General features: G+C 45.8%; 1 protein-coding gene across 2 annotated transcripts in view; it reads left to right on the top strand.

Annotated features, from left to right (window-relative positions):
• Window positions 1-4,704: 4,704 nt before the first annotated feature.
• The window catches only part of SESN3 (sestrin 3), a 145,673-nt gene continuing 129,037 nt past the window's right edge, over window positions 4,705-21,340 (top strand). For both annotated transcript variants that reach the window (XM_068266836.1, XM_068266835.1), the window contains exon 1: window positions 4,705-4,878. In XM_068266836.1, coding sequence (XP_068122937.1) covers window positions 4,804-4,878 — 75 coding nt within the window. In that variant the 5' untranslated portion in view covers window positions 4,705-4,803. The remainder of the gene's footprint in view (window positions 4,879-21,340) is intronic.

Genomic DNA, 21,340 nt, shown 5'->3' with positions numbered 1-21,340 from the left:
TATCGTATACAGGGGAATTCTAGATCAGGCTGCTGTTTTCTGACATTACAGAAATGTCAAAACAATTACACTATGATGCGCACTCGGTATATGTAAATGCAAGTGCGCACCAAGGAACCATTTGTATCGCTCCTACTAGCACCGCTTCCAGCCACTTTAGAGCCCTTCAAATGAAAATGAGACAAAGAAAAGCATAGAGAATGCTGGAACTGAGTGACAGTATTGTTTTATGAGAAGTAGATGCTCATTCTGAGTGTGATGTCGGCAACACATTTCAAAAGACTGGGACATGTTTATCGCTGTGTTACTTCATCTAGTCTCATTATTGAACGAGAAAGAGACCCTACTGAAAAGCACCAAACTGGTCATAAGTATATGTTACAAAACTATTTATTATACAAAAAATCCACAAGTTGCAAATAAAAACAATTAAAATATCACCATAGGGGGTGACAAGCTCTGTCTCTGAAAATTATAGAGATATAGGGGCTGGATTGTGTAATGGTTAAGGCAGCCTTTCTCAACCTTTCTACCCTGGAGGAACCCTGCAAATAGCTTTTGGATCTCAAGGATCCCCTGCAAACAATTTTTTGATCTCGAGGAACCCCTGCATTTATTTTGCAGGAGGCATGGTCTTTAAAAGTATGTGTGGCTGTTTATTTCACTACCCCTATTACACTGCCACTCATTATACTGCCTCCTAAGCCCCTAATTTAGTGCTTCTTGTTACAGTACCACCTATTATAGTGAGCTCCATTATACATCCCCACGATGGGGGAAAATGCCAAGGAACCCCTGCAGTGTACTCAAGGAACCCTGGGGTTCCAGGGAACCCTGGTTGAGAAAGCCTGGGTTAAGGGCTCTGCCTCTGACAAAAGAGACCAGGGTTTGAATCTCGGCTCTGCCTGTTCAGTAAGCCAGCAGCACCTATTTAGTAGGAGACCTTAGGCAAGTTTCCCTAACACTGCTACTGCCTATAGAGCGCATCTTAGTGGCTGCAGCTCTGGCGCTTTGAGTCCGCCAGGAGAAAAGCGCGATATAAATGTTATTTGTCTTGTCTTATCTATGTACTGTATGCTTTACTGTTGCATCTGTAGGTAAACAGGAAATTACATCACTATTGTTTAGAATTGCAAGCAGAGATTTATGGCCACTGCGGCCACATCTTTGCATGCAGACATCCTTGGTAGGGGAGTCGATTATGGTTTGGGGGACAAACAGACAGCTGTACTTATGTGTGCTAGTACACTTATCCTTCATGACTCATATTTAGGCCTTCTGGGATGAGTGAGGGAAAAGCCAGCTCAGAGCACGCTCATTCCTTAAAGGGATACTTAAGTCAAAAATAAAAAATGACTTTTACTCACCTGGAGCATCCCTCAGCCCCCTGAAGCTGTATGGTGCCCTCGCAGCCTCGCTCCGATCCTCCTGTCCCCGCCGGCGGCTACTTCCGGGTTCGGCGACAGCTGCCGACAGGCTGGGAACGCGAGTGATTCTCTGCGTTCCCAGCCGCTGCATCACCCTCTATGCTGCTATAGCGTATATGTTATATACTATAGCAGCATAGAGGGTGATATAGCGGCTGGGAACGCGGAGAATCACTCACGTTCCTAGCCTGTCAGCGGCTGTCGCCGAACCCGGAAGTAGCCGCCGGCGGGGACAGGAGGATCGGAGCGAGGCTGTGAGGGCACCATACAGCTTCAGGGGGCTGAGGCATGCCCCAGGTGAGTAAAAATCATTTTGTATTTTTGACTTAAGAATCCCTTTAACAGGTACATCCAGAGAGGTTAGATGAATGACCTGCTGTTTTACTCGCTATTCAACCTGTTGTTTGGTGTCTGAACATTTCAGTCAACATTAGCAGGATGTAATTAGAAGCAGTGCAGAATAATAGGCTGCTAGATTTCAGTTGTGGCGTAGTTACAAAACCATGGGCCCAACCATAATTATTTCCCATGCACCCCAGCATTGTATACATAACAATCCCACTGTTCTGTGTTGTAGCCAGGAGCATTCTGCGCATGCACAGTTAAAAGTCTGCATGAACTGTGAATGCGCTTAATGCTCCTGGCCGTTGGTCCCGAGACTCCAGAGGGCATTTGAGGCACACAGCTTGGACGGTAGTGTTGTCCGGATCATGAACGATTCGGATCTTTGATCCGAATCTATTTTGTGAGTCGAATCATACGAATCATCAAAATAAGTGATTCGGATCGAAAAAGGGGCAGGGCCAGGAGCGGCCTTGCCCCCTCTCAGCGGGCGGGGTCCTGGAAGCAGAGCTGAGATGGATCGCTCTGTTGGATGGGAGCCAGCCTTGCAGGGAGACAGGTAGATGAGAGAGAGGGGACATGGGTGCCACTGCCAGATATGTGTAGAGCACACATACTGGCTGAAATGTGCTGCCCATTATAGGCTGGCTGTTCCATTGTGCTGCACAGTGATCACATTGGAAACTTTTGGCTCAGCTCAGCACAGCTCAGTAACTTTGCAGGCACTGTGATTGAAAGGCAATATGATCCTCCTGCACTCGGCACTAAACAGCTGCACTTCACTTCGGGGAATGCTTTCTTTCACTGCGACGTTTGCTTTCAAAGTACACAGATGAGCATATAGGTGAAATACATGTAAAGCATATGATTGCAGCATGTGGGTATTGTGTGCAAACAAACATTTCTGCTCTCTGCTCGTCCCTCCTCCGTCCACTCCCTGCCCTCTGTCCATCTTCTCCCCTTCTCTGTGTGTCCACCCCCTCCCCTTCTCCCGTCCACAGCAGAGAAAGACCTGTCCTGCTATTCATTTCACCCCCGAATGCTTCGGTAGTAAAATGATCCGAGATTCGGATCAAAGATCCGGATCTCTTCAATGATCCGATTCGAATCATCCGGATCATTGAAAAGATCCGAACTTCCCATCACTATTGGACGGCGCATACAGAGTAGCCTGTGATATAGTAAGATTTCGGACTTACGGACTCTGGTACATTTTAAAGTGCACCTGTGATGGCGTGAGTGGGCCAATTTATACTTACCTCCTCCTGCCTCATGAGCTGCTTGGAGTCCCTCGCCGCCATCCCCAGCACCTCTGTTCTCTTAGAATTGTTTCCCGGGAGACTGATTAGTTGTGGTGTTTCTGCACATTGGGTCCCAGATCTTACACATCATTGCAATTCAATATGCAATGGAAAGCAGCACCCAAATACACGGCACAGTGACATAGAGGTTAGCACTCTCCCCTTGCAGCGCTGGGTCTATGGTTTGAATACCAGCCAGGACACTATCTGCACTGAGTTTGTATGTTCTTCCCGTGTCTGTGTGGTAAGTGAATTGGCTTCCCCCTAAATTGGCCCTAGACTACGATAGATATACTACACAAAACATAGTATACACTGTCCAGAGGCGCTTAACTTGAATCCTTGTGCAGATTGTTTGATACTCCTCCCTATATTGCCTGATGAAGCGGGGTTGAACCTGTGAAACGCGTTGCATTTCTTTTTGGAGTTCCTAATAAATGTGTTTGACTGTCTGAATTGCAGTCGTTGTCGTGTCTGCTTGAGGGAGGTAAGACCACCACTTCCTCCTTCAATTTTGCCATTTAAGTTGGTTTTTAAGATCATTTAATCTAATTTTATACTTTTGGCGCCTCTGTTCATTGTATACAATTTTGAGTCCACCCTTGGTGGAGGGGTGCTACCCTTTCTTCCTGTCTACAGAGAGCGACTTTTTAATCCTGAGTGGGGTCAGGATAATCTCCCCACGTGCATTTACAGTGGTTGCCTGCTAATGACCCTGACTTGTGAGTATCTAGCAATACAAATTTATTGCCACCTTTTCCAGTACGAATTACACTATTGGGGCTCTTGATGTTCCCTGTTTTTACACAAAACATACATAGACATATGACTATGGTAGGGATTAGATTGTGAGCTTCTCTGAGGGACAGTTAAATGACAATATAGCACTGCATAAGGTGCTATGTAAATAATATTAAAGACTGATGCAGCAACAGCCGCCAACATCTGCTGCAAGCATAAACTCTCTCATCTGCACATAACTAAACTCTAAGGAATGACATATAACTCTGTAAAACGACCATTGACTTTATGCCATTTCACCAATATAGAGATAGCAAAAGAAGCCCATTTATTTGCTGGATTATTTCTGTCACTTTCTAGCTTTAATTTAGCATCTGTGTTTCCAAATACATTGACTCCCCTGAAGCCTTTGCACACAGCCCGCCCGTGTTTACTGCTCACTTGTCACCTCACCCCCTACACACCCCCTTTCAATAGCTGCACCCCTTGTTTATCACTGCTCCTTTTGTCTCCCAACTAAGCCCTAAGCTCTGGGGGGCGTGGCGAAGCCTGTTTTCGAGTTTTTCCTATTGGCCGGATCTTCTCTCTCGCATCTCGCCAGGCGATTGGCCCGCTAGAGCAGTTACCGGGGGGCGTGACGCAAGAGCGGCTCGCCTGCCATTGGCCAGAACGCATTCGAAGGGCCGGGACGGCATGAGCAGTTACTCGCGCATGGTGGGCGTGGCTGTAGCCGAAAAAGGCTAAAGGGGAGGCTCCCTTTCTGTGAATTTCATGCCTGGGTGGGCGTGGTGAAGGCGGGGAGGGGAGGTGGCTTGAGTCGAACGGATCAGTTTTTACCGCGAGGTGGGCGTGGCCTGAGAATGAAGCACTGCCCCCTTCGCCTGTCAGCCCGCCTCCCCTGCTGTGGCCGCAGTGCTCAGCTAGCCGGCTGTTCGCTCTCCCCGTGAAACAACAGCAGAGCACCGGAGCCAGCCGGGGGGCAGAGGGGCAGCATGAACAGCACAGACAGCCGGAGGAACACCGGGGAGTACCTGATCTGCAGCAACTGCCACAAAGTGCTCAGAAAGGTAAGCCCCCCTTTAAATGGCCAGCAACTATTACTGAGCCTTCAACTCGCTGCAACTATTGCCCAGACCACTGTGCTGCTACTGCTAGAGGAAGCACTACAAGTCCCAGCATGCCTGGATGTGTCATTTGCTGTCAGACAGCTAGAGAAAGTTACAGCTTTCCTGCAGACTTGTCACTGGACTGCAGGATAATGTATGCTGTCACCAATGTCTGTGTTGTCATGAAGAAGAAGAAGGGAAAGGGGGCAATAGAAATAAATATATGTATGTATATGTTTTGCATGTTAGTAATTGAGCAATCAATCCTTACATTTCCAGATATTAAGAATAGACTGATCTGCAGGATGACACTAGAAATCTGCCTAAATAGTTGAGGTGTAGTGGCCTGGGGGATTTTTTCTAACTGAACCCCCTCAAAAGCAATTGATACAGCCACTGTGAACTATAGAGACAGCATTAACGGTACTATTTTTTTTCAGCAGATGTGATCTTTCAATGCACTGTTTATGATCAAATTGTACAGAAATCTGCGTTTGGTGAATATCATTTAAAACGATCCTTTGGTCGATTGAAACAGAAAATGTAATCGATTGGAAAGTGGGACTTAACGATCGTATCTGAGAAGAGAAAATGCCCAAATTGACCTGTCTATGGGAACAATCGATAATTACCTTCTGAATACTAACGACCGTAAAAATGTGTCGAAAGATCGCAACTGATGAAAAAATTGTACCGTTATTTGGCACCTTTAAATAATCACCGACAAAGCCACAGTGTATAGTGTACGTGTGATAAAGTATAAGGGCCCCAAGTCCACGTTGCGTTAGGATTGCAATGGTGCAAACAAATATTGCATTGTGCGATATGCGTTAAAGACGTGCACTGCAACCAAACCGTACAATAAATGTATGCTTTGCTGCCACCAGAAATGTACATGTTGTCTAATAAATGCACAGCATGCTGTATGTTACTCCAACAGGACCCGCCACAGCGCACATAATGTGAACATACCATAGACATATCATTACATCACGTTGGGATGCAATGATATTGTTCATAGTGACAAAATGCAATTCATTCATTGTGAAATGCCCGTAAGGCCCCGTTCACAGTGGGGTGTTGCAGTGCGATGTAATGGATGCATTTTAACGCAGTCGCACTGCAATGTTAAACCCTTACGCCATTCACAGTATGATCTAACGATGTGCAGTATTCCAACGCTGTGCATGCAGCGCTTTACTGCATAATGTGAGCAGTGGTGGTGGAAGCATATTTTTGTATGCGATGCGTGCATAATGTGCGGCGTGACGTCTCCATTCCATTGCTATCTTGTTTTTATAGGGACCGCAGTGCAAATCCCACTGTAACCATAGCCTTGAGCCTGATACACTTCCAATTATGATTGGCCAATCGCTGACCAATTTTACCACCTCCATGTAGTATGGGGATCAACAGATATTGAATACCATGGACAGATTGTGTAGGTAAATCCTCCCACTATGTGGAGCTGATAAAATTGGTCAGTGATTGGCCAATCATAATTGAAGGTGTTTACCTGGCTTTAGTGTAACTAGTCTCCGAGTCTCCCCCAGCCCCCCCGCCTCTTTTTTTTTTTTTTTTATTAAGTAAAAAAAAAAAAAGTATTAAAGGCTGATTTAGTGATTGTACAGCCCTTGTTGCGATACCACAGCCGTGACCTGCTCAGCTTATGGTTTGAACTTGCAACTATGACAGTCCTGGTGAAGATGGGTCCTTATTGGATTTTCTGCAGCATCTGATGATAGACCTGTTTGTAGCCAGCTACAGATTTTCGGTTTTGGTGTCTGCCTTGTGATGAACTGAAATTGCGCAGGGCCGTTTGCATGTCCCCAACTTGAAATTTTCTATTGCATTGACTGCCTGTGGACTCATTTTTTTTTATATGCTATTTTGATTTTGATGCGTTTTCACATGCAATTCTGACTTTTTTTTTTTTTTTTTTATGCGATTTAAAAAAAGTCCTGCATGCTGTGTTGTGTGCTCTGCGTTTTTCTTTTGTGTTGCTAGCATCCAGTGCAAACTGGAAGTCGGAATTGTGGTTTGCGATTTGCAGTGTAATGGCCCTTTTCCAGCCCTTTTCCCATTCGCTAAAGCACTGCGATGTACATAATTTCCCACTACTGCGCGTCGCTTTTCCCCGCACGCAAACGGCAGGCTGCACGATTCTTAATGTGATCGCGTTCGGTTCCTGATGGGTAAATGGCGCAATCGCGGCTAGTGGGAAAAGGGCCCTAAAAGAAGCTTGTAGTCGATATTTTCTCCTGTCACGGCTTAAACATCTCCAGAATGGCTTGTTGACGTTTGTCTAATTTGTCATTTATAGTTATAGTGCAGCATCCTTTTCTATTCCCTTGTTTTCTGTCCAAAGAGCTTATATTTTCCCTGCCTTATAAACCTAATATAGGTCAATATACTAAAAAACTCCTGGGTCTTTTTTTATTTTGGGAATCACCCTCCTTCTCCCAATATGTCCTTTACTCATCTTGCCATCTGGTAAAACACCCAAAATATGTGTTCTGGTCACCAATCTATCTGCAGTGACTGTCTGCACTCTGGGGCCGTGACCAGGACCAGTTGCCATGAAGTGTTGTAGTACAGTCAGTCACAGAATGGCTCTGGACCCCAATTTCAAGCATGCCCAGACATGTAACTATCTTCGGGAACTTGTAGAAACAACCCTTTTAGCAACCCTTTTAGCAAGCTTTGTGCTAGTTATGACTAACCCATATAAGCAGGCACAGTGGACCTGAACCTCTTGCACAGGACAAAGGGAAAAAAGATAAAAGCACCCTGTATGTATTAAGAGACCTTAGCCTGTCTAATACCCCCCCTCATATGTCTTATCACAAGTGTAATTTGCTTTCTCCCCGTGTCACCTGACTGCCAGGGCAGCTAATTTGAAAGCACATGATGTTAACAATAGGTCTGCTACCATTAAAGAGAACCCGAGGTGGGTTTGAAGAATATTATCTGCATACAGAGGCTGGATCTGCCTATACAGCCCAGCCTCTGTTGCTATCCCAAACCCCCCTAAGGTTCCCCTGCACTCTGCAATCCCTCATAAATCACAACCACGCTACTGACAAACAGCTTGTCAGAGCTGGCTGTGTTTATCTCTATAGTGTCCGTCTGCTGCTCCCCCTCCTCCTGCAGAACTCCATTCCCCGCCTGCATCCCTTCCCTCCCTGCTGATTGGAGGGAAGGGACGGGGGCAGGGACCAGAGCTATGCAGGAGGAGGGGGAGCAGCTGAGACTGACACTACAGATGTAAACACAGCCTCACAGCACGGCTGGGATTTATGAGGGATTGCAGAGTGCAGGGGGACCTTAGTGGGGTTTGGGATAGCAACAGAGGCTGGGCTGTATAGGCAGATCCAGCCTCTGTATGCAGATAACATTCTTTAAACACACCTCGGGTCCTCTTTAAAGAGGAACTCCAGTGAAAATAATGTAATAAAAAAAGTGCTTCATTTTTACAATAATTATGTATAAATGATTTAGTCAGTGTTTGCCCATTGTAAAATCTTTTAAATCCCTGATTTACATTCTGACATTTATTACATGGTTACATTTTTACTGTTGGCAGGTGATGTAGCTGCTGCATGCTTTTTTTGGCATTTGGAAACAGCTGTAAACAGCTATTTCTCGCAATGAAACGAGGTTCACAGACCGGAAACTGCCAGGAGTACCACGGTCCTCAGTTTCTTGTGGGAGGGGTTTCACCACAATATCAGCCATACAGCACCCCCTGATGGCGTGTTTGTGAAAAGGAATAGATTTCTCATGTAAAAGGGGGTATCAGCTACTGATTGGGATAAAGTTCAATTCTTGGTCGGAGTTTCTCTTTAAAGCAGGAAGTAGAAACCGTGCACAATTATTTCAGCATTGGTATCAGCTGTAACAAAGAATTTTTTTCACATTCACACTGGGGCGTTGCGGAGCTGCATTATAATGTCTTATAACGCAGCTTACCACACTGCAATGCTAATCCTATGGGACGTTCACAGTGCGACGTTAGCGTCGCATTGTAATGTGTAGAATTATGGTAACGCACTGCTTGCACACATTTTTTGCGTTGCGTTGTAATGCTGCGTTGTGCATTACAACGCAATGGCCCACTGTGAAAAAGCCCTCAAGCTTATTATGCTGTTGTGTATCTTTTAAAGCAGAGAGAAAGTTCTGAGTTCAGGTCCACTTTAAAGGAGAACTCTAAGATCTGTTAAAAAATATCTGTAGTTATCGGAGTGGATTTTTATTAATCTTTGAAAACTGTTTGGCCTTCCTTTATAAAATGTTTAGAAAGATTTGCTGAAAATTGTGTTCCTGCTGTTAAAAGCACTTTTTTTGTTGTGCTGGGATAGATGAGCAGCTTCTCACGGACAGCCTTTTGTGTTTAAAGTGGACCTGAACTCTTGCACAGGTCAGAAGGAAAACAGAGTATATATCCACCTGTATGTATTTAGAGAGTTTAGCCTGTCTTCTCCCCCCCCTCATCTGTGACTAATCACAAGTGTAATTTGATCTCTCAGCTGTGTCAGCTCAGGAATCTTGGCAGCCTCGACAGAGCAGCTAATTTGTAAACACGGGATTTTAACCCTATGTCTGCTTCCATGAAAGCAGGAAGTAGACACACTGCAGATTTATTACAGGATTTGTATCATCTGTAACAAAGAAATGTTTTTTGTTAAACGTTTATTATGCTGTTGCTTATCTTTTAGAGCAGAGAGGAAGTTCTGAGTACAGGCAAGCTGTTGGGAGCATAGCTTTGAAGCGGTGGTTTTCAGGATTGTTGAAGTAAGGGTAACTTAAGATGGGTACATACTTTACATTACTGGTAGACATACAGGACGTGGTCTGATAATCATCATGTCTAATCAGTATATGGGGATACATTCCAGGCTCGACTATGGGGCAGCGGCATAACAGGCAGGACTATGGAGCAGCGGCATAACAGGCAGGACTATGGAGCAGCGGCATAACAGGCAGGACTATGGGGCAGCGGCATAACAGGCAGGACTATGGGGCAGCGGCATAACAGGCAGGACTATGCGGCAGCGGCATAACAGGCAGGACTATGGGGCAGCGGCGTAACAGGCAGGACTATGGGGCAGCGGCGTAACAGGCAGGACTATGGGGCAGCGGCGTAACAGGCAGGACTATGGGGCAGTGGCGTAACAGGCAGGACTATGGGGCAGCGGCATAACAGGCAGGACTATGGGGCAGCGGCATAACAGGCAGGACTATGGGGCAGCGGCATAACAGGCAGGACTATGGGGCAGCGGCATAACAGGCAGGACTATGGGGCAGCGGCATAACAGGCAGGACTATGGGGCAGCGGCCTAACAGGCAGGCCTATGGGGCTGCGGCATAACAGGCAGGCCTATGGGGCTGCGGCATAACAGGCAGGCCTATGGGGCTGCGGCATAACAGGCAGGCCTATGGGGCTGCGGCATTCCAGGCAGGCCTATGCGGCAGCGGCATTCCAGGCAGGACTATGGGGCTGCGGCATAACAGGCAGGCCTATGGGGCTGCGGCATAACAGGCAGGCCTATGGGGCTGCGGCATAACAGGCAGGCCTATGGGGCTGCGGCATAACAGGCAGGCCTATGGGGCAGCGGCATAACAGGCAGGCCTATGGGGCAGCGGCATTCCAGGCAGGCCTATGCGGCAGCGGCATTCCAGGCAGGACTATGGGGCAGCGGCATTCCAGGCAGGACTATGGGGCAGCAGCATTCCAGGCAGGACTATGGGGCAGCGGCATAACAGGCAGGACTATGCGGCAGCGGCATTCCAGGCAGGACTATGGGGCAGCGGCATTCCAGGCAGGACTATGGGGCAGCGGCATTCCAGGCAGGACTATGGGGCAGCGGCATTCCAGGCAGGACTATGCGGCAGCGGCATTCCAGGCAGGACTATGCGGCAGCGGCATTCCAGGAACGGCAATGGGGCAGCAGCATTCTAGGTAAGACAGCGGCGTTCCTAGGTGTTTGCTTAAAGTGTACCCGAGCCGAACAGATCCTCCTACAGACATAGGATTGTTGCCACAATTAGAGATGCCCAGTGAAATGCTAATAATTCTGGCTTGGAATTGGGCCAATCAAAATGATCAGGAAGTGCATCTGATTGGCTCCGTCCCAAGCTGCAGGAAGTTTGCATTACATTTGCGTACAAACTGATATTATTTTATTGTTTATTATGATCATCTCTAGCTGTTATCATGTAAGGCCCCTTTTCCAGCATTGAAATCGGCGCCGGTAGACTTGGGCGCAGGATACAGCCGGTATATGGCTGATCCTGCACAAGTCCCGGCCGTGTTAATTACTATTCCCCCTCCAGGTCGCCATGGATAGTGGGGAATGATATAATTTGGCTTCCAGCTATTGCTGGAGGCTGAATTATTGTGTTTTAAAAGCAACTTTGGCTCCATCTTCTGACAGCGCCGACGTTACTCACTGAGCACGCTATAGCTGTAATTCCTATTAAAGTCTATGGTGGCGCCGCCTGCGCCCAAATCTACCTGCGCTGGAAAGGACTGCTCCGCCTTTTCCACTTTTACGCAGGTTGCAATGCAGTTGCTTAGCTATGTGTGATTAGTGGCTGCTCACTGAGATGGGAAAAAATGCATGCAGCCATTGCCTTGTGATTCAATTACTGAAGAGGAGCACGGATGTGATTACCGGCAAGCCTTTGTCAGTAATCTTCGAGGGGGGCCTATGCTTGGCGACCAGAGGATGGCGTCGGAATGCCTGACTCCGGCCACCTGGAAGAAGCTTCCGGAGGGGCTTTAGGTATGTAAGGAGGGGGACAGAGGAGAACGGGGGGGGGGGGGGGGAGCGGTGGGCATGAGGACAGCTTCCTATACATACCTGCTCCTCCTGTTTCTCCAAACTTTTTTGTCTCTGGTATCCTTTAAAGAGAAACCATAACCAAGAATTGAACTTCATCCCAATCAGTAGCTGATCCCCCCCCCCCCCCCCCCCCTTTCCCATGAGAAATCTATTCCTTTTCACAAACTCATCACCAAGGGCTCCGTATGGCTGATATTGTGGTGAAACCCCTCCCACAGTGTGATGTCAGGACCATGGTTCTGACATCCCACTGTGGGAGCCTTGTTGCATTGTGGGAAATAACAGCTGTTTCCAACCGACAAAAAAGTAAGCAACACCTCCTTCCAGTGACATCACCTGCCAGCAGTAAAAATGTCACCATGTGATGTCAGAATGTAAATCAGGGAGAGGAAAGATTTTACAATGGGCAAACACTGACTTTATCATTTTATACATAATTATTGTAAAAATGAAGCATTTTTTTTCCAGTAGTTCCTCTTTAAGGCTTGGTTCACACATAAATGTGTCCAGTCCTGTCCTTTTTGATACTTGCCATCAGTTTTGTATGTTCCTATGGCTGTGTTCACACATACATCTGTACATTTCCAGTCAAGTCCTGTACTGTCAGGTCTGTATCACTTTTAGCCTAAGTCCTGCAGGGCAAAGTGAGAATCCTGGTCATACATAGCAGATGGGAAGACCGGTAACAACACACATATTTTGCAGACACGATAGTGATTTATCCGGGGGGATTCAACCCGCCAGCAGCAGAGATGTCAGTTTTGCACGGCCTGATTCTTAAAGTGCTTAATTCAAGGTCATCCTAGGAATCTGCTGGCGAGATTGGAGCTTGCGAGTCGGAGCGTATCTGTATCTGAATGTAGCTGTAGCGTATCCGTGAGGCCTGGCAGTCTTCATGCTTCTCTTGCCTGGAATCAGCATTTTGTCATAATGAGGCAATAGGTATTCCTGTCACTCAGTGATTTGTGCTTATACCGTAACAATGCCTCTCGGTTAATGGGGTCCTCCGACTGTCACGCATAATGAGATGTGCAGCATTCGTTTTTGATTAGCAGATCATTAACTAGAGGCTTGCATGTACCCCGCCTTGTCACCCCCCCCCCCCCTTCTGGAGATCTGGATAGATTACGCCGCGTGTGTTTTGCAGACAGAGAGAGATGTTAAAACATGCCTGCTTGTTTGCACACATTGACACGAGTCTGACTTGTTTTTGCTGACTGGATTCTGCTCATTGCCTGCTGCTCAGAATCGCTCACCCTTCTCTGTAACTGAATACCATATTCACTGCTCTGACTAAAAAAATCTTGGCAGGTTCTCTTTACCCCCCAGTTTACGGAAACCTTGTTTCCTTTGTTGTGCGCTACACTAGGTAACAAGATAATGTTATGTTTTATTGCTGAGTGTATACAGAACTTATTGTGTTCTCATCTTAAAGTGTACCTGAGATGGCAGTGGTCCTTGATCGCATGGCAAGGAGCGCCCTGTGCATGCATGCGACGTCACAACTTTGACGGGGACAGAGGAGAGGGGGGGAGAGGGGGATGGAGCGGTGGGCATGGGGAGAGATTCCTACATAGGCCTCCTTCCCTCCCCATTTACATTTCTCACAGCACTAGGGCATCTTTTAGTCAGACATGTTGGTTGTTCAAAAATGAACGATGGCCATGGGTGGCATGCGCCGTTAAATATTTAACTATTTTCATTAAGCGATGTTGCGCAATATCACGAAAGCAAGTGTTTGTCACGAAAAATAACTTAGTGGGAATGGGCCTTAAAGGAATTCTCTTACCTAAAAACACAAAAACTGACACTTACCTGGGGCTTCTATCGGGCCCCCTGCAGCTGTCATGTCCCGTGCCGTCCTCCTACGATGCACCGTTCCCCGCCACCACCGGTCTAATTATTCATCCAATTAGACGAATAGAACTGCGGCCGTGCGTGTGCTCGCTCCCGCTCATCATCGGGAGCTTACTGCGCAGGCGCACTATATAGTTTCCTTGTTCTGCGCCTACAGTTAGACGAATAATTAGACCGGTGCCGTCGGCGGAGAACGGAGCATCGGAGGAGGACGGCGCGGGACGTGACAGCTGCAGGGGGGCGATTAGAAGCCCCAGGTAAGTGTCAGTTTTTGTGGGGGGTTTTTTAGGCAAGAGAACTCCTTTAAAGGATAACTGAAGAGAGAGGGCCACGGAGGCTGCCATATTTATTTCCTTTTAAACAATACTAGTTGCCTGGCAGCCCTGCTGATCTATTTGGCTGCAGCAGTGTCTGAATAACATCAGAAACAAGCATGCCGTTAGTTGGTCAGATCTAACAATAATGTCAAACACCTGATCTGCTGCATGCTTGTTTAGGGTCTATGGCTAAAAGTATTAGAGGCAGTGGATCAGGATAGCCAGGCAACTGGTATTGACTAAAAGGAAATAATAAATGGCAGCCTCCCTATCCCTCTTGCGCCACTTGCCTTTTAATAACTGTTGGGCTGATATTAAGCAGTGCTGCCGCATGCGAGATGCGTATTTGAGCCTCAGCAGCAGTCAGTGATAAGTGAATGTAAACAGAGCATTAAAGTAAATGGGTGAACAGAATATGTTTTAGTACAAGATGCAAAGATTAGTACTAAATGCCTAATCTTTAGAGTTCTGTTTTGACCCCAGTAAAAGTAGCATAGCAACAAGACTAGCGGAGGCTGCGATTACTGCCAGGCCCATGGCCCTAGGGGGACCCAGCCCTGACAGGAAAATCATTTGTCTCTTTCCCTGTGATTACAGCCATACAACTATGGGTATAGAATCGGGTGAGGTCCTTTGAACAGTGAAGGGCCAAAAAACACAGTCCTTTTTATCAGGCAGTCCACCTCGCCCACTTAGGCCTGGTGCACACCAAAAACCGCTAGCAGATCCGCAAAATGCTAGCAGATTTTGAAACGCTTTTTCTTCTTTTTCTGTAACGTTTCAGCTAGCATTTTGCGGTTTTGGGAAGCGTTTTTGGTGTAGTAGATTTCATGTATTGTTACAGTAAAGCTGTTACTGAACAGCTACTGTAACAAAAAACGCCTGGCAAACCGCTCTGAAGTGCCGTTTTTCAGAGCGGTTTGCTTTTTTCCTATACTTAACATTGAGGCAGAAACGCATCCGCAATCCAAAATCTGCAGCAGCCCGGGAGTATGCGTTTCAGCAAAACGCCTCCCGCTCTGGTGTGCACCACCCCATTGAAATACATTACCCAAGCGGATCGCAAACCGCAGCAGAACCGCTCTGGTGTGCACTAGGCCTTAGACATTGCAGCCATACAGGCATCATTGCTATTCATATATTAGCTTTCCCACTGACAGCTTTATTTTATGAGGTGTTTTTGGTAGCGTTAGTGCTCAGATGAGGAGGGTATGTCCTCAGGCCTTGCTTATTTTCTTTGCATTCAGGCCCACAGGAGCTTAGTGAAGCTGTTGCTATTAAAGCTATAGGACTTTAAAACATGTCTACAATGAATTTATAAACTTGCGTTGTCTCCCCCCACCCACCATTCTTACTAGTCTTACTAAAAGTGGTCATACAGCCATAGATTGCCACTCAGTGTAGAAAAACAATCAATTCCTCTGGAAGTGTCCATTAACGGTACCATTTTCCACATTCAATATTTCAACGCACTTTTTATAATCGAAATGTATAGAAAACTGTGCCTGGCGCAAATCAATGTGAAACGATTCTTAAGTCGATTGGAAAAGGGAAAAAAAGATCGGAAAGTTGGATTTTATGATTGAATCGGAATATAAAACCTTCTTAAATCGTTCTGCTAGTGGAAACAATAGATAATTGCCTTTTGCTTAGTTTTGATCGTTCAGATCGCGTCGAAAGATCAAATCTGATGGAAAAATTGTACCGATAATGGGCACCTTTAATATGATCAGAGAGGGATGGAATCCTACTATGCACTTCATTAAGATTTTCACTAGGTTGCATCTATTTATTGTTATTTGTTATGGGCTGTCGGTTTATTACTTCTCCCCTGAGCGATTGAGGTTTTCCATCTGGTCAGATCGATTTTTTTTGGCAGAAATCGATTGAAATTATGATTGGTGCAACATCCTGCACAATAGAGTGCCAACGGATTCGATCAGCTATCTGTCTAGTTTACATGGAGGGGAGTTATAAAGGGAATCTGTGAGTGAGAGGGATATGGAGGCTGACATATTTGTCTATGTTTAAACAATGCACATTGCCTGGCTGTCCTGCTGTCCTGCCTCTAATGCTGGGCATACACTCTTCGTTTATGCGCCGGTATCGGCGCATAAACGAAGATGTCACCGCTCGTCTGCGCACGGATCGATTCACACTCGTCCCCGCGGCGCTTCTTATCAGCGCTTTCTTTTTTTTCTATTGTCCACCCACGGGGATCGAGCGCGGTATCGATCCGCCGTGGTGATCGGACAGGTTGGATCTTATCAATCGAGCCATCAGCGGCTCGATTGATAAGAACTATCTAACCGTGTATGCCCAGCATAATACATTAAGCCATAGACCCTGAACAAGCATGCAGATCAGCTGTCTGACAAATCTGACTGACTAGCTGCATGCTTGTTTCAGGTATGTGATTTAGACCCTACTGACCCAAAAGCTCAGCAGGGCTGCCAGGCAACTGGTATTGTTTAAAGGACCACTGTTGTGAAAATCTTAAAATGTAAAATGCATGTAAACACGTACAAATAAGAAGTACCTTTCCTCCAGAGTAAAATGAGCCATAAAGTACTTTTCTCCTATCTTGCTGTCACTTACAATTAGTAGTAGGAATCTGGCATTACCAACAGGTTTTGGGCTAGTCCATCTCTCCATAGGTACAGACTAACCAGCAAGCTCATGGTGAACCAGAACTCCTAGGACTGTGCAAGGGGCTACAATGGTTCTAAAAGCCCCCTTACTAAAATGCATGGAAAACAAAAGTTTGCTTTCTTAAAACAGAATGTGTTTGTGATAATTCAGGTTGGAGTGAGCTCCGAGGTGTCTCCCACAATGCATCACTGCTGAATATATGCAAATTCCATCTCTCCAAAGGGGATTCTCAGCATGGCCTTTATTCTTTCTAAAGACACTCCTTGAAAAAGATTTATAAAAAGACGCTGGCCAGCCTCCCTGCTCGCTGTCCACTTTTTGGCAGTTGGACAGAGCAACTGCCATTCACTAAGTGCTTTTAAAAATATAGAAAACCCTGAGAATCCCCCCATGAGGAGATGGGCTAGTATAAAACCTGTCAGTTCTGTCAGATTTCTACTACTTACTGTAAGGCCTTGTTCAAAAGTGCTATCGCAAGCTCTGAGCGATTTATTAAGCTTTTTTTCCAAGCGCTTTTCTCTGCGCTTTGAGCTTAGAAAAGCACTTTTGCTGAGCTATTTCGATTTTCACTTCCTGACGTTAGTCAGGAAGTGAAATCTTTGACCTGAAAAAGAATACAATGTATTTATTCTTAAAAGCGCTCAGGAAATCGCTATACAAAGCACATTTTCAAGCACTTTGCGATTTCCCTATACCTTCCATTGAGCCAAAGCGCTCAGAAAATGGTACAGGCAGCGCTTTTGAAATCGGAAAGCAATCGAAATGCTCAGATGTGATCACTCTCATTGCACAAGAACTTTTAGGGAGATTTATGGCTCATTTTACTCTGGAACAAATGTACTTCTTATCTGTATTTGTGCACATGTATTTTAAATGTTAAGATTTTCGCGACAGTGGTCCTTTAAAAGGAAATAAGGCAGCCTCCATATACCTCTTGCTTCAGGTTCTCTTTAGAAATGCCTAGAAGACCATGCACAGCATTCATTTTGTTTTAACATAGGACACGTCCCAGTGCCATTATTGGAGATCTCACAAGAGTTGTTGTGGGTTATTTTAAACACAGCTTTTACATGCTGAGAAACTGTCTTGTGTAAACCAATCCTTACCACTTACTGCTTTTTAGCATAGTGGCTTAAAATGCTCCTGGGGATTTGGTGTAAATATAAAGTGGCTATTAAAGCTACGGTACTTGGCAAACCACTTCTGAACGTTTTGAGACCAGGACTGCTAAAATTTAACATTCAGCACAGTGCGATCACCCTAGAGCCGGGACAAGGTCCTCCAGCACCCAAGGCTGAGACACCAAAGTGCGCCCCTCCATCCCTCCCACCCCAGCTGTCACATACTGATTGCTATTAGACTAAGAGGTGCCCCAGGGCCCCCAACGCCTTAATCTCTAGTTATCTGGCTTGCAGTCACTACCATGTATCCCCTTTTCTTATATCTCTCTGCTTCAAACACAATAGGGGAATGATAGCTGAGTGAGTTGTGCGCCCCTTCTACACTGCGCCCTAAGGCTGGAGCCTCTCTGCCTCGCCCTGCCCTGCGCCCCCTCCTACACTGCGCCCTGAGGCTGGAGCCTCTCTTGCCTCTGCCCTGGCCCAGCCCTGGATCCCCTTCAGTGACCATTTCCTCGCTGCATGATCAGACTACAGTAAACTGAGATCTGATTGGCTGGTGTGAGTCAATACTAGTGGCATTCATCACTGCCCTTTGAGCTTTTTTATTTGATTTTTGCCCATATTTTGTCTTCAAAGACCTGTACCACACCATGCCATTTTTACTTCCGATCCCACTTCTGATCTAGAAAATGATCAGATCTGGAGGAAATATACAGCTGACTGACTGGCAGCAGCTGGTCCCAGCTCAAAATCCATCGGTTGCTCAATTGGAAGCAGATCGGCCATGCTGGAAAATATTGGATCCAAATGCTGGTTATCGTTTCATGTGTACAACAACAAAAAAAGTATGTAAATTGCTTTTATCCCGTAGGACCCAAAGCTAAAATTCGTACATAGTGATGTGTACAGGGAAACAGTTGTGTGACCATAAGTGCCAGACTGACCTGGTGGCTTTCAGTTTTGATTTAAACGTGCCCAAGGTTGGAACTGTCTTAATTACGTTTGGCAAGGCATCCCACAGGGTAGGAGCAGCATGACAGAAAGCTCTGGTTCCAAAGGTTTTTAGTTGGTCTCTGGGGGTGGTCACGTTATTAAATCCTGTTGATCTGAGGGTGTGGGTGGTGTGATGTAGTTGCAGCAAATCCTTTAAGTTTCCGGGGCTTAGGTTATGTAAGGATTTGAATGCAAGCATGCCAATTTTGAGGAGGATTCTCCATTTTATGGGTAGTCAGTGTAGGGAGCAAAGGATTGATGTTATATAGCAATGCCGGGGTTGGCTTGTTAGCAGTCTTGCGGCAGCATTCTGTACTAGCTGCAGGCGGAGTAGCTCTTTATTTGGAAGGTCTGCGTGGAGAACATTTTGATACATTTTCTGATCCAATCAGAAAAATGAACAGAATTGCATGGCGTGCACCAGGCTAAAGTGACCCTGTCTGCACCCGGCCACGTGACTGCAGTCTGTTTATGCCACTATTACTTGCTCAGACACATCCTTATTATTCCTTGGATCATTCTTCCTTTTAGGTTTACCTTATGTCGGTGCCAAAACGAACAGTATTCCAGCTGAGTCACAATTGTAAATAAGCGCAGAGATGTTTTCCTGCACAGGCTTTGTCTTTAGATGCTATTTGATAGAGCAGTACACCGTTAGCCCTGCGGCCAAAAATTAGCCCAGTGTCTAATGGAGTTCTGCCCATGTGGCTTCAGGGAGACGGACTAGTCATGGTCTATAATGCGTCTCAATCAGGAAGCTCTACTAAATCAGCTGCAGGGGCATGACAAGTATCTGGCTACTGATTCCCCTACTGCATTATTGGTTAGTTTTTAAGTGTGGAGAGCTGACCATTAATGCAGTATACTTGCATTACTGAATTTATCCTTTTGCCATGAGCTGTTGGTCTGTGCCGGTACTGATTGTAAACTATCTGCAGTGTGTGCTGGTCTCTGCTGCCCTCACTATAAACTAGCTGCGGCATTTGCTGATCTCTCCTAGCTTCACTATGTACAGTATGGCCTAGTGCACACCGGAGCGTTTCCGCTGCGGTTTGCGATCTGCTTGCAGGTGCGGATCCGCTAGGGTAATGTGTTTCAATGGGCTGGTGCACACCAGAGCGGAGGCGTTTTGCAGAAACGCATACTCCCGGGCTGCTGCAGATTTTGGATTGCGGATGCGTTTCTGCCTCAATGTTAAGTATAGGAAAACCGCAAACCGCTCTGAAAAACGGCACTTCAGAGCGGTTTGCCAGGCGTTTTTGTTACAGTAGCTGTTCAGTAACAGCTTTACTGTAACAATACATGAAATCTACTATACCAAAACCGCTACACAAAACCGCAAAACGCTAGCTGAAACGCTGCAGAAAAATAAGAAAAAGCGTTTCAAAATCTGCTAGCATTTTGCGGATCTGCTAGCGGTTTTTGGTGTGCACCAGGCCTCAATGCTGTTATTTTGTGCCAGTACTGACTGTAAACTAGCTGAGGTTTGTGCTGCTTTCTGCTGCCTCCACTATGTACAGTATAAGCTATTATTCTGTGCCAGTACTGACTGTAAACTAGCTGCAGTGTGTGCTGATCTCTGCTGCCTTCACTATGTACAGTATAAACTGATCTTTTGTGCCAGTACTGACTGTAAACTAGCTGTGGTGTGTGCTGATCTTTGCTGCTTTCACTATGTACAATGTAAGATGTTGTTCTGTGCCAGTACTGACTGTAAACTAGCTGCAGTGTGTGCTGATCTCTGCTGCCTCTACTATGTACAGTATAAGCTGTTCTGTGCCAGTACTTACTGTAAACTGATTGCAATGATTGTTGATCTCTGCTGCCTCCACTATGTACAGTATAAGCTGCTCCTCTGTGCCAGTGCTGACTGTAAACTAGCTGCAGTGTGTGCTGATCTCTGCTGCCTCCACTATGTACAGTGTTGGCTGTTGTTTTGTGCCCGTACTGACTGTTAACTATATGCTGTGTGTGTTGATCTTTGCTGCTTTTGCTATGTGCAATTTTTAATTTGTTCTGTGCCAGTACTGACTGTAAACTGGTTGCAATGTTTGTTGATCTCTGTTGTTTCCACTATGTATAGTAAAATAGTATAAGCTGTTGTTTTGTGCAGCGTTACGTAACTCCTGTTTTTTTTTTTTTTTTGCTTTTTTTTTTTATAATGTACTCCCAAAATCTCGGCATTCATCCTTATGCTGATCTTCTCTTAAATCGAACATACACTGCAAGACATTTGTGCACAATTGAGTCCTCTCACATTCTCCCCCCCCCCCCCCCCCCCCCCACGTAGTAATAATATGGTAGCACAATAGGTTAGGACTGTGGTAGGGATTAGATTCTAAGCTCCTCTGAGGACAGTCAGTGACATGACTATGTACTCTGTAATGTGCTGCAGAAGATGTCAGTGCTATATGAATACATAATAATTAATACAGTAGAATAAAACACTATGACTATGGTAGGTATAAAATTGCCAGCTCTTCTAAGGACAGCCAGTGACATGACTATGTACTCTGTAAAGTGCTGCAGAAGATGTCAGTGCTAAATAAATAAATCCTAATATGCTCACATGCAGTAACTCCAATATAAATAAACAACGTGAAATAAGATTTTTGTACAGAAACTCCAATATAAA

The sequence above is a fragment of the Hyperolius riggenbachi genome, chromosome 2 (genome assembly GCF_040937935.1).
Source record: "Hyperolius riggenbachi isolate aHypRig1 chromosome 2, aHypRig1.pri, whole genome shotgun sequence".
Classification (NCBI taxonomy): Eukaryota; Metazoa; Chordata; class Amphibia; order Anura; family Hyperoliidae; genus Hyperolius; species Hyperolius riggenbachi.
The sequence above is the reverse complement of the archived record's forward strand: the minus strand, read 5'-3'. Positions and strand labels throughout refer to the sequence as shown.